This window comes from Haemaphysalis longicornis, unplaced genomic scaffold (genome assembly GCF_048455015.1).
Source record: "Haemaphysalis longicornis isolate Haplotype H1 unplaced genomic scaffold, Haemaphysalis longicornis Haplotype H1 scaffold_4, whole genome shotgun sequence".
Taxonomy (NCBI): Eukaryota; Metazoa; Arthropoda; class Arachnida; order Ixodida; family Ixodidae; genus Haemaphysalis; species Haemaphysalis longicornis.
Window position 1 is genome coordinate 184601748 of NW_027526361.1, and position 13251 is coordinate 184614998.

General features: G+C 46.9%; 1 protein-coding gene across 1 annotated transcript in view; it reads right to left on the reverse strand.

The window, feature by feature from the left end:
• Nucleotides 1-2638: 2638 nt before the first annotated feature.
• LOC144179563 (dermonecrotic toxin LspaSicTox-alphaIA1i-like) overlaps nucleotides 2639-13251 on the reverse strand; it is a 33573-nt gene continuing 22960 nt past the window's right edge. Inside the window, exons 6-7 of the mRNA XM_077707967.1 lie at nucleotides 12303-12534; nucleotides 2639-3017 (exon numbers count right to left, since the gene is read on the reverse strand). Coding sequence (XP_077564093.1) covers nucleotides 2831-3017; nucleotides 12303-12534 — 419 coding nt within the window. The 3' untranslated portion in view covers nucleotides 2639-2830. The remainder of the gene's footprint in view (nucleotides 3018-12302; nucleotides 12535-13251) is intronic.

The window sequence follows — 13251 nt, forward strand, 5'->3', positions numbered from 1 at the left end:
TGCTCATATGCCGTTTTCAGTGTGGCTAAGCGAAGAAATCGCCCGCTAAACTTTTCACTGAATACCCTCTATTAGTTTATCCCTGTTTCGACCTAAAACTTCACAACAACAAATGCAGTTCCTACTACAATGGCCAGATTCTAACGAGTTTGCTGTTTGAAAAAGTGGGTGTTTCTCAATTTCAAGCCCCTCTCAACTTTCACACTGACTTTTTACCGGAAGAAATATTTTATATTTCTTCCAAATCAAGCTGCTGCAAACAACGTTCCAAATTCGGATGACTATTACGCACGAATTTCTGATAGCATACCCAAAAAAATAAGTTTGTTGCGCTTGTTTGACCACTGCGAAACTTCGAAAAAAAACTCCCACCTCCCCTCGCGGGAACCCCCGTGTAGATGCGACGCATAGGCGGAGCGGCTAAGGGACCGCGTTTTATAGCGCGCATAACGTTGACGGGACTGCGTAAGCCGGTCCCACTCGATGACGACGTTGGCGTACTTATAAAGCGGCGTGGACTCTAGGTGTTTGAGCCAAGCGTGGTTGTTGCTTCGCCGGAGAACGGCACACCGGTTATATGCGCAGCGCGCCCGAAGGAGAGGAAACCGCGGAAGAGAGAGTACTGCACATGCGTCGGCCCCAGCGCGTCTGCCGCGGCTATGACGCAACACAATCCAACACAATCCACTTTAATCCAATCCAATCGAATTCAATCCAATGCCCATCGCGAGAGAGTGTTCGCTATTGGAGAGGAGAAGGGGTGAGCGGCGGAGAGCGCAGCTGGCGCGGCGAGGAGAATGGGGGAGGGGCGGACAACGCCGACGACGCCGGAAGGACAAGGCGAGTGAATCAGATGCTCTGCATCTAAAATGCCCTCATGCACCCCGTACAACTGTTTAACCAGGCAAGCTTTAACGTGCTACTGAATCCGCATCCGCGTTGACGTTCCTCCTCCCGCACTGCAGCCGCCCCTTGCCGCCGTGGTCGCCTTAGCTAAGCCTCACGCATTAGCTCGCTGCGAGTGCACTTTGGTGCCGCAGAGAGTTTTTCGCTCCCTCGGATGCGCCGTTCCACGTTGGCAGTGCCGCTAGATGCGAGGGCGCCGCTACGTTATGAATAAATCCTGCCACTCTCACCTCTTACTCTTTCCCAAATTGTTTTGTTTGTTTTTTTCTTCGTGATCACGGGGTTCCTCCGTGGGAGATTACTGCTTACGCGGGACCACGGGATTTGCTCTTCGCCTAGTTATATGAAGCGTAGCTTTCAAAGCAATGCTAAATACACCAATGAAGAACCTAGAAATCCAATGCTCTGACGATCGACTGACTTTTTAAAGAAAAGCGTCACTACTTTCGTCCAACCATTTCATGGAGGATGCGCAAGTCAGCCGTTTGACTCGAGACACACCCCCGGGGACACACCCATCGAAGCGCATCGCGTAATTCGCAGGGCCTGCTATTGGCGCTGTGCACAACGCCCCGTTTTCAGTCGTTGTGCTCGCGTAGCAGCGGCGGCCGTGACGGAAGCAGCCGCTCAGCTGATCGGCAGCCGACCAAACCCGCAAACTCCTACACACGCATGCGCCGTTGAGTCATCTCGGGCTGTGTGACTCATCTTGCGCCGCGTTCGCCGAGAGTGAAGGCGAGGCCGGACCTCCTTCTGTGAGCTTTGCACGGGACCGAATGGCTTTGAGCCGTGGTCGGTGAAACCAAGACTCAACCAGACTAAGCCAAGCTTTTACTTTGCATATCCAGGGTTAGGTGAGCTGAGCTGAAACAATTTTTAAAGCGCAGCTTCTTATCCCTTAATGACGGCGTCCGATGTCGCGCCAAATGCACTGCAGTAAATGCAACTTTACACAATGGGTTTCACAAAACGATGATGATGATAAGACACGCCTCAAGAAAAACACGCTTCCCGTTGTCGGGTTCGAACCTGGTACCTGCCCATTATGAAGCCAATGTCTATCCCATTGCGCAGTTATGACACGGTCGAAGCAGTTTCGCGTTTTAACCATCTTTGCGGTAAGAAAAAGGAGCTTGATTTTACTTGGAACACACCCAGTATGCACTTACTCGGCCTCTTCTCGGCGTTCTGTGGTGGTGTTACCCTAAAACACTGTAGTAAACAACTTCCGAGGAACATTTAGGGGGCCTTCGTATTGCAAAAAAGTTGTAAGCGGCGCTTTAGGACACCTCATTTGTATTTGCTTGTGTGAGATATGAAGTTTCTGGGCTCATAATCGTCTCTCACGCTTTAGATGCTTTCATGATCTGGACTATTTTTTGTGTCTCTCTATCTCTGCAGACATACCTAGTTCCTCCAAGCAAAAGTATGTTTGTCAGCGCAACGTATGTGTAATTGCTGCTTTCTTAAATTCTTTATTGTATAGCCATACGGCTGCGTTTAAGAGTGATGGGCAATTTTCTCTAGCCGACACTTACTATAGCTGGAGAATTTCTAAATTGCTCCTCAATAACTCCTCCCTCCTCCTTTGTAGTGCTGTTTTTTTTTATAAGTGGAACTTCTTCAGTGGAACTTCTAAGGGGAACTTTCTTCATTATAGCATTCCCGAGCAGTGTAGTTTCATGCGTCCTCATATGTAGAAGATGTAGAACTTAAGCCTTAGAACAGAAACACTCGCAAAAGATTGGCAAATGTATTCAGCTGTGACATTTTGTAAACTACTTCAGCGTATTGACTGACTGACAGTAACATACATGCATCAAGATCACAATACTTTGTTCCAACATGAGGCGCATCTTTTGCTCCGCTGCGTGAATAACAGCGCACATTCCATTTGAAAGAGAGATCTGGCGGTCTCTGAGAATCACTCTCCTCCCAACAGTTCAGGAGTGGTGTCCCTATGCACTTCCACGTCCTCCAGTCCTCTGTTGAAATTCTGCCATGGGTTGTCGGTGATGTCTGCAACCTTGAGGATGTTTCGGAACTCCGGGCTTTCCACCACCATGCGCACATTGTCGGGACGATTGCTAATGATGCCGTCCACACCATGTCTGCAAGAAAACCGTAAAAATGACGTAAGCGTTCGATTCTTCGACATCCCTTGCTTGAACTATGTTTATCACGAAATACATCGCCGTTACACGGCGATAATCTTTGTAAAGCTGGCGTACAAAAACGCTGATTGTAATCTTTTACCTAGTTTGAACCTAAATCCGCAAATATGTTAGAGCAAAAACCGGAACTAGTGGAGGTGATAAGGTTTGCTAATGGTATATAAGAAACAATCAATAAAATATTGCTCCATTTATTTTTTGTTTACTCTATTATTTGAGTCTTAATAAATTTTGCGACCCGTTTAGCGCAATTGTGTTCGCGAAATGCAATGTGCCTCTTTGCCTGAAGAAGCAACGTAACTGCTTCTTAGAATACCACAAGCCAGGACACTGTAGCTGACAAAGAAATAGCCCAAAAGCCGACTGTATCATCTATGACACATTCATTAGATATTTACTGATTTGAAATTTCATTTTTTTGCATGAATGAAATCATATTAGCCCTAAGTAAATGTACACACGTGCCCGGTATTTTTATTTTCTTAAAATTATGTTTTCGCTTTGTGGGAAAATCCGTGACTTTGTTTAGGCATGACCCTGTCTACTGTGAATATTGTGGCTCAATACAGCAGGTGCCTCCTATTTCTATAAACTCTTCCTCAAATCGCGCACATCCTTCTCGATGACAAGGTGTACTATTGTTTCAACAGACTACACCCAACGTCCATCATCTTGCTCGCACTGCTTGAAATTATTCATGGGACTTCGTCTCCGCCCTTTCATTATCTTACTATATAAGTGAATTCACATACTTTGAACACGAACCAACACAAGCTCCTCGCAAATTTTTCACCTACAAGAAGTCTAGCACTACTCGCGTACCGTAGGTCTTCTTTACGAAACATTGAAGTAACGATGCCCTCCTGCCGTTTCTTGAGCTCCTCTCGCAAGTCCCTGCGACACATGCTCTGTTTTTAAAGGGACACTGAAGTCATTTGTAAACATTGCTGGATTACTAGCGCGAATTGTAGTCCGGAGCCACCAGGCCATGTTTCGACCACTCTGGGTGCGTTTACGCGAATTTATTTATAGAAAAATCAATTCAAAAATGCTGTTCTCCCCTCTGCATCCTCGCCCATTTTGTGTGGCGTTTTTCTTAGACGTCAGAAAAAAATGACTTGACGTGACCGCGCTAATGCACGACTCGCCGACCTTACGACAGAGTCAGTAAGCCCAATCTAGTAGGAAACTCCGCCGGCCGCCGACGGGTCGTCGCAATTCGTTCGCTCAGTTGAAACTAAGCCACGACACGTTTGTGAGCGAAAGAATTTGCCTTTCTTTACTTTGTTAGTTTGTTCACTGTGTCAAGCTTCAAATCCAGGCCGCTCCACAAAAGCGCTGCACAAGTGCGCATGCGACGCTTGCTGACTGCTATGCTAGTAGGAAAATTTAAGGTCAATTGAAGGCGGGAGAAGAGTCAGCGGAGTTAATATAGGAACTAAGGAAATAAAATCAACTGAAACTTTTACCCTACAGCGCAAAACTAGGGTGCAGGAAGCACTTTATGGGCTGGGTGAACAAGCACAACGGTAAGCAGCACTACCACGCATCTGCGAACACTTTTCCATCTAAGAAGTGCAAATGGTAGATGTAAGATCGTGGGGAAATTTGGGGGACGTTTACTGCACGAGCGTTACATAACAGTCAACTAAGCTGCTTGAAATGCTAAAAAAAATGTAAACTGGCTATACATTGTATACCTTATATTTCCAGCAGCGGCAGTGCTGACTGGTGGCCAAGTGTCTCCTTCCCAAGTACTGACCGAGCCCAATGATGCTTAGCTTCGGTGATCGGACGAGACAGTTCGCAAACCAGTTTCTGTTTTGACGGGATGCAAAAGATCCCTTTTTGCGCACCGTTTGCCAAGTGAGACTAGGCAGGGTTTTGCCTGAGTGGTCTGTTACGACATTGCGCTTGCCAGGAGGTATGCGTGGCTATCTAAAAGAAGTTGTAGACTCATTACGTTTTCTATGCGCACGGTTTTCGTTAGAATATTTCAGCGTAGTCACTAGGAAGAGACTGTAATACGATCTCTGCGACACTGTTTTTCCCATTCCTATGTACAGAATAGCTCACTCTGCTGGCACAGGTCGGGATATGTTAAAACGGGTTAAAAAATGCTAGTTGCACCGGGACGTAAAACATTTCTCTTTCAACTACACACCGGAACACTGCCTGAGAAAATATGGATTCAAGAAAAGGGCCTTTTTTATGCCGTGGGGTGAAGAGTGTTGGTTGTGCAACAAACCGGAAACCATTGAACATGTTTTCATTGACTGTTGGGACGGGGTCTTCTTCTGGGATGTGCTGCAACGAACCCTGGAAAAAGATCTGAAAATCGATGCTCATGGTATTCGGTATTTTTCTGTTGAAACTGATGACAGTGGAGTTTCTCTAGATATAATATTATTACTAGGTCTGCACAGTATATGGAGGTGCAGAATGGCAGTCCGTCACTCGGACATTGATGCGCGCCCAGTAAATGAGTATTTCCGAGAGGCCACATTCTATTTTTTTTTTTGAAGTGCAAAAGGCACGCCAATGTGTTCCAGACTGGTTGTCATAAGCGGAGAAGTTCACAAAAATGAAAATATTTTAGCAGCCATCACTGTATCCCAGAGTGCAACAGTGATTTTATGTCTTAGTGCAATGGTTTTTTTGTTGTTGTTGTGGTTGTGTATTATGTTCGTAACAGCGGTGTTTGTCCGAAAATAAAAAAAAAGACTTGTGGCCGAGTGGTTCGGAGCGAAAGGAAGTTTGAATTCCCGAGGGTACATCTCTTTTTCTTTGTAAATTGATATCTACATTTTCGGCTGCTGTTTTTTGTACTATTTTTGGGCCGTAACGTTCATTGCTCCACGAACGAGTTCCGAGAACGCGCGCAGACTGACACTGACGCGCTAGCCAGTTCTCGTTGGCGTGCTCTTGCCATAAGTACTGACTTCTTGAGTGCAGTGGGCACAGACACGAATCAGCAGACCTTTCGCCTGGTGCGAACAAGCTTTTCATGGTACAGGCATGAGTGAGGCAAGCTTCAAAAATGGTGGAAAAGCTCATGGCATTTGAGCGTCTGCGGTGACGCGGAAGGCGTTAATCCGCTTCGTAGGCCTCGTCTACTGATTGCTACGATTCCAAGCCGTCCGTCCTGGTAGGCTTGTCTGAGGCATTTCACAGCTGACAACATGACGGAAGCGTGGTAAGGCGAATATTGGGATATCTAGAATGGTCATCCAACGATAACGCCGGATTTCAAATATGTTGTTTCACAGAACCAAAACCGAAACTTGTTTGAATCCTAATCTTGCACATTGTGCAATCACGTGGCACATTTACCTGACGTTATTGCGGTTAGTTGGAGCGGGCGCCGCAAACCACGCACGGAAGTTTTTCTTCTTTCAGGTTTACAAAATAAATACCGCCTTATCACCCGGATAAACGATAAAAAGTGTGTTCATTTGAGCCAGTCTACGCAGTGCAAGCAAAAACGGGAACTTGACAAATTCACTTCAGTGTCCCTTTAATGGCGGTTAACGCTGGTTTCAGCGTCCCCTTCCTCCCAACCACTTTCTCACCATATCCAGAGCGAAATAATGTTACAACAATAAATTGTACTACAACAGTGACGCAAAAAATGACGTCCACTGCGCCCTCCGAAGGTGGATGACCAGTACAGCTGAAATTATAAATGTTAAAAAACTTTCTAAAGGTCACTTTATAGCGTCCATCACTTTAGGGGAGAAGCCCTTTAGTGGCTGGGGCTGTCGGCGTCTTCTGTCGTCGTCGTCGTCGTAATCGTCGTTCGTCTCATGTAGCCACGGCACTAAAACACCGAAAAACTATTTTAGGGCTCGCGCTAGAACGTAACGCGTACTAAAAACAGCGCGGTACTCCTTTATGCCTTGCGCTAGAGAGCTTCGTGCTTAAAAGACAAGAGACTTTTACAGCGCAACTGTGTACCTGTACCCCCCAACGCTTTCATCTCCGTCGGCCAAAACGCCAAGGTGCCAAGACTACACTTATACAATGCATGATTCGCCACTCACCAGGTTTCACGTTAGTAGAGATGACCCGGGATTTTTCCCTTAGTTTTTATCTCTACTCAGGGAGCACGGTCAGAATGACCTTATGGTCTCTGTGATATCACTTATCGGCACGTTTCAAACACAATACACTATCTTGGATGCCAAATCGATGGGCGTACTTGGTCAGTTTTTCCGGATTGGTGCTGCATCGCAGGCCGAACCTCCCAACGCGAAACTCGGAAACCACTCCTTTTGTTCTCGAACCGGTCACATTGAAATCCCGCGAGAAGCGTAGACATGAAACTTTCGACGCCGCAGTGAGATGCACTGGGATATAGGTACCCGAAAGATGTCCCCATCTGCGCGTCGTTTGTACTGCGTACACGCCCTCACACGCAGTAAAACCTGTAGCCTGCGATTTTATGGCGCACTCTAGCATGCGCGCTTTGTCCTTTCCCCATAGCACAACGCACCCACGCGCGAGTCCGCACGCCTCTCACTCACGATTCCGATGTAAGCGTTCACTTGGAACAACGCATAGTACTACGTTTTCCAGGGAAACAGCCCGGTATGTTAATCAACTGAAAATATCTGCCGCTTATGGTCGACGCCTTGGCCGTAATCTCTGGTGCGGTACTTTTTTTTTTCGTGCACGCCGTCGTCGGTTGTTGTCTTGTCCAAGTTTGTGACGAGGTACTCTCCAAAAAGCCTAGGCATGCATCATAATGCAGAACGCAGAATGCTGATGGCTGTCAAATCTCTGCATCAATCGTCTAAGTTCATCACCTCGTAGCGCCTCTTAAGTCCTTACCATCTATCGTAACACACAGATCGGAACGCCAACAGCTGTCAAAATTCGATGATGTAAGATGCGCAAAATGAAACAATTCTTTGCTTTTACGAATATACCCTCGAAAGATTTTGCCCACCGTCATAAAGATTGTGTTGTGCTTTATCTATTTACAGTTCCGCTGGAAAAAGCAATGGGTAAACGTCAGCACTATCATCTTTATTCTTACCTTCCGCAACCACCACATAATGTCAGCGATGGCAAGCCACTGCGTCGGCTGCGCGAACTGCTTCTCAGGAAGTGATCACAATCTGCGTCTCGGGAAGGGACCGCAAATTGCGTTTCAGGAAGTGAAGGCGCCATCGTCGAGCGCACGACGGCCCGTGCTGCTATGGAGTCATCTCGCAGCGCGTCGCCACCGCCCAGCATGTCTCTCTGCCTCCACCGCACACTTTCGCCATGTGTCGCCGCTGTGGAGCGCCTCGCGCCGGATAGATAGGCCGCCCTCCCCCTGACACTTTCGCCGCGCTTTCCTTCTTCGTTTTTTTCTATCTTTGGTTCTCCCTCTGTTCGTTCGGTAACGAGGCCAATGCCGCCGTCAAACCACAGTAGCGGGCACCAAAGGCCGGCGTACTAAAAAGCAATCATGTCCCACCGGGTAACCCCTGAATCCATATTATCCGATTCGAAAACGGCCATTCCAAATTTCGCTGTGGGCGCCATCTCACCTCAGGCTCTAAAACGCCGCACCTACCTCCCACCACCCAAAACCGAACTGATCCTGACTCGCGCCCGCACTAGGCTTGGAGCCAGCTCATTCAAACAGTCCGAGCACTCAGCGCACAGGCATACATCAGCCCAATCACCTCCCTCGGAACCAGGTCAGATGGCGACAGCCTCTCGGGCTACCACAAGATCACCCCGTGTTACCGCCTCTCCCGCCTCCGATACCACCCCGCCCACTCTTCCCTAAGCTACACGGAAGGTTGGTTCTGGAGACTCCTATAAACAGAATACCTAACAGAGCTCTTCTTCACCGTATTCACCCCTCGCTATTCTCCTCTCCTAACTGCACATCATGTGGTACCCAGGCCACCTTGCAGCACCACATGTGGGCCTGCCCCTACGACCTTCTACCCCCAATAACCACCCCAGAATTATGGGAGGCGGCGCTGGGCGGTGAGATGTTTGACTGGCGCCCCCTGGCTGTGACGTCGGCTTAGGGACTCGCGCTCCTGTCGTCTGCTACCCTTCGCTTATGAGGGGCAGCAGGGCCTGTGCTAGAAATCTCCCGCTTCGATGCTTTAGTGCATTAAAAAGCGTATTTCTGGTAAATCAGTTGTTTTTGCCATCTTCTGACACATCTGAATAATTTCAAGCTGTTTCATCTCAAAGTTTGCAACACACAAGGAGAGAGAGAACACCTTTCTTCAAGTCATCGGTCAGAAGATCGTCTGTAACTCGTCCTTTCTATACTCGGTGACAACTTAAGAACGGGACCGGAAGTTGCCGCTGTGCCTTATCACCGTAGCCAAATGTTTCTCCGCGCGGCGCAAGTAGGGCTTTACTGGGAATAGTTTGAACATGGCGTGAGCCATTCCCGTGATTTTTTTGGACTTAATATGCTTATAAACGACTACAGTGACGACAAACAAACTGCGTGAGACAAGGCAGACGATATCACGCATTCATAGCAAACCCCTTTCAAAACGCACACGCACTGACGTCACGGGACCGGCGCTTTGGCGGAGTGATACACTACATGAGGTGGTCCCGTTCTTGAGTTGTAACCGAGTATAGCTTATTCGCGAGGTTTAGCGCTCAGAGCTCCTCGGTCAGTATTCAAAATGCGTAGGCTTCCCTACAGAATTTTTGAGATGCTCTTCTGAAGACTCAACAGTCTAATGCTACGTACCAAGCAGCAGGCCCCTACATGCGCATCGCACAGCAGAAAATAAAGCAGCTGTCTTCTATTTCTTTCGTTGTTGTTGACTTGTATGATAATAATGTGTTTTATCATGTCCCCAACGCATTAATTTTTCTGCTGCTTCACAAACGTGTTATTAGTAGGGGGGATGTTCGGGAGGCTCACAAAGATCGTGTGGGTATTTTCGTCAGCCTGTATGGCATTCCTTCTTTACAAATTGGGTTTCGTATGGCTGCGTAAAAGAAGCGGCATATTCGCAGCGGGCGTTGTTTATTTGCATGCAAGTACAATGAGAAGGTTTGTGCTAAACCACCGCGATGGCGCCCCAGACAACGTTGTCTAGAGTACTCGAAGGGGGCTTTTGTGCTTCGAATTTCTATCGTAACCATCGATATCATAACGAACTGAATCTCAATCTGCACAATTATGACATGATTCCGGTGTTGAAGGCTTGATTGTAGCAGACAGTTGTCTAACAAATTCATTAAAAAATGCTTCTAAACTTTGTATTGAATACTCTTACTCTTCCTGTTGTTGCTATTTTTATGTCTGTAAATGAATTATTCCATTTATTATATGTTTACTGCATGTATAGAAGATGTACCTATAACAATAATTTGTGTGTTTGCTAGCTACAAACTATTTTTATTTGTATTTAAGGATCCTACAGCTGTACGAGAGAGCCTGTGAATATATGTATTGATCCCCACTCTCCTCACCCTACTCACGTTTCGAGTATATTTTTGTGTGTATGAAATTGAATGTATTGTGTTGATTTCTGTACTGCTGGATTTCCCCGTGAAGCAAGAGCCTCTGTCCGGCTGTAGCATTAAGCTCTTGCTTCACTTTCCCTCATTGTAAAGTGAATAAACTTGAATAAACTTGAATATATTGCTAACGAACGCAATAAATAGTATACGCGTGCATATATTACAAGAAATTCGAACCCATTAATACTTCCAAACAGCTCTTTATTGTTTTCCAACCCTTCTAGCCGTAAAGAACAAATTCTGGCCTACTCGGTATGCCTTTGTATGAATTGAGGAAAATTACTCTTACTCTCTTGTCCTGAACTGAGCCCGACCCACTACCCAGCTCGAATTTTCTTTTAAATAAAGTTTTCACCTCCTCCTGGTCCTCTTGACTGCAATTTTCCTATAACGCATATCTGAATATTGGCATGATATGGCTGTGGAAAATATACCGAAATATCCCTCCAGGTCTGAGCAAACATAGCGTTGCTCTATTTTTGCCAAAGGCGTGACTCGTTTTCCTCAATAAATCTTCGTACTGGTTATAAGCCTGGCATAAAACCAGCACGCGCCTGTACACACAAGTGGGTTCTTTGGAACTAAACCTAGAGTTTTTGCCGCCCATAGTGCATGCCGGCATACTTTCATGCCATGGCGACGTAAAGTGTTGTTATACAATAATTTCAAGCGTTCGGCAAGATTGCAAAACTGTTCGTAATGCCTTCTGCCAAAGCCGACCACCCCGAATGCCTGGAATTTGTTTTGGTCTTGTATTTGCGCTGTTCTCAGTCTCATATTTTCGCCGGGAGCTGTCTGCTTCCTTTGTTGAAAGATTGCTGAATACAGAAGCTCACGCCTAACTCCGACTCTTCGGGCTCCGTATAGCACCGGCTTCGCGTGAAATGGGGCCGGCATGGACGGCAATGTTTCTCGCGTAGTGGTATCAAAAATAGTTTAACTCAGGCCTTGAGCTAGTGCATACGATTTTAAGTCTATTATTTTGATTAAAAGTTACGCGCACGCAAAATATGGTGCGGGCAAGCATCATACGTCAACCGAGCGCAAAGAAAAAGCAGGGAGATCGAGCTCCAGTGGAGCAGACGACAAATGAGAGAATCCCTAAGCCGACGTCACGGAGGCGCGCTTTGCAGCGCCGCCCGTGGTCGTGCTCACCGCCAATAACCTGAGGATGCAACAAGGCCTTACGGACAAACAAGCCAAGGTCGCTGCGAAGCAGCGGCTGCTGGTTATTTGCCCCGCCTAAGAGGGCCCGATATTAATAAAGTCTCTCTCTCTCTCTCTCTCTCTCTCTCTCTCTCTATCTCTCTCTCTCTCTCTCTCTATCTCTCTCTCTCTCTCTCTCTCTCCCTCCCTCCCTTCCCCGCTCTCTCTCTCTCGCTCTCTCTCTCTCTCTCCATCTCTCTCTATATATCTCTCTCCTGAACACCCTGGACGTCCATGTGCACCTAGTGACGACTTCAGCGTATCCAATAACGCCAACCCCAGCTCAAATGCTCAAATGATTCGGCGAGGAGCAAAAATGCATTCTGCCTCGTTAAAAAACAAGATTATACGCGGCAGCTGCGTACGTCAGCATGAAAGCCAGGAAAAGTTATAGCCGGGGACCTGATTTGATTAGTAATGTCTCTATTTTTTCACAGTAGTCGTTAGCCACGCCACACAACTCGCAGTACAAATAGTGTAATATACGCACGTGATACCAACGCTTACCTTATGCTTCTCGTTATGTAGAATGGGAAGTCTATAGTCCAGTGATACACCTTATCTATGAAGCCTTTTCCTGCATTCCTGAGCCGGATCGCCCTGAGCAACCTTTCCACAGGCATGATAAAGCGTACGCAGTTGGACAAACCGTCACCCTGCCATCGGTGTTGCCGGATCTTTAGCCGTTTATACATTTGGCTGATCTTGTCCAGTGGTTCGTTTGCGCCTACATCAAATCCTGCAATTAAGCATTAGAATAATAATAGCACAAGAATGGTAACAACAGGTAGCCAATTTTTATATGCAGTGCCCAGGATCAATGATGCTGTGTAACACAATACCAAGATCGAAACAATTACATCAATAACACAATGACGGCAAAAAATAACATTGTTAGGACAATAACGCACTGCGTAAGAACTCTGGCGGAGCCCCAGCACTTACGATCGCCTGCTGCCGCCTACAGACGATCCCCAGGGGGAATTGCGCTGCGGCTGATCCACCACCGTTGAGTGTTGGCCACGCGGCTCCAGCGTGGCACCAGCCACGAGCGAGAAATAAACTGGGACACAAGTCTGAGTTCACGGACGAAAGCTTTTGAACGTATCCCGCCTCGTATCTTCTCCGCAATCGCGACACAACAACGTTACAAAACTAGACGTCGCGGAGGAAAGAGTCAAAGCTAGTACAACAAGAACCTAACATTACATACTAAGAAAAAAGCCAACCAGCAAAAAATGCTCCGAAGGAGAGTATATATTAAAACAGAGCAGACACAAGTAGCATTGCTAGGATCAGTATCACTGCGCAGCTCTGAGTAGAACTGTGACGGGATCTGCAAAATAGTTTTAAGTGTTCACGGAGCACATTTTAAAGGCTCTGCAGTGGGTGAAAGGGGAAAGATCTGTTTCCAGTTAATGTAGTACGAAAGGAATGGCGCCATGCTTACACTTTT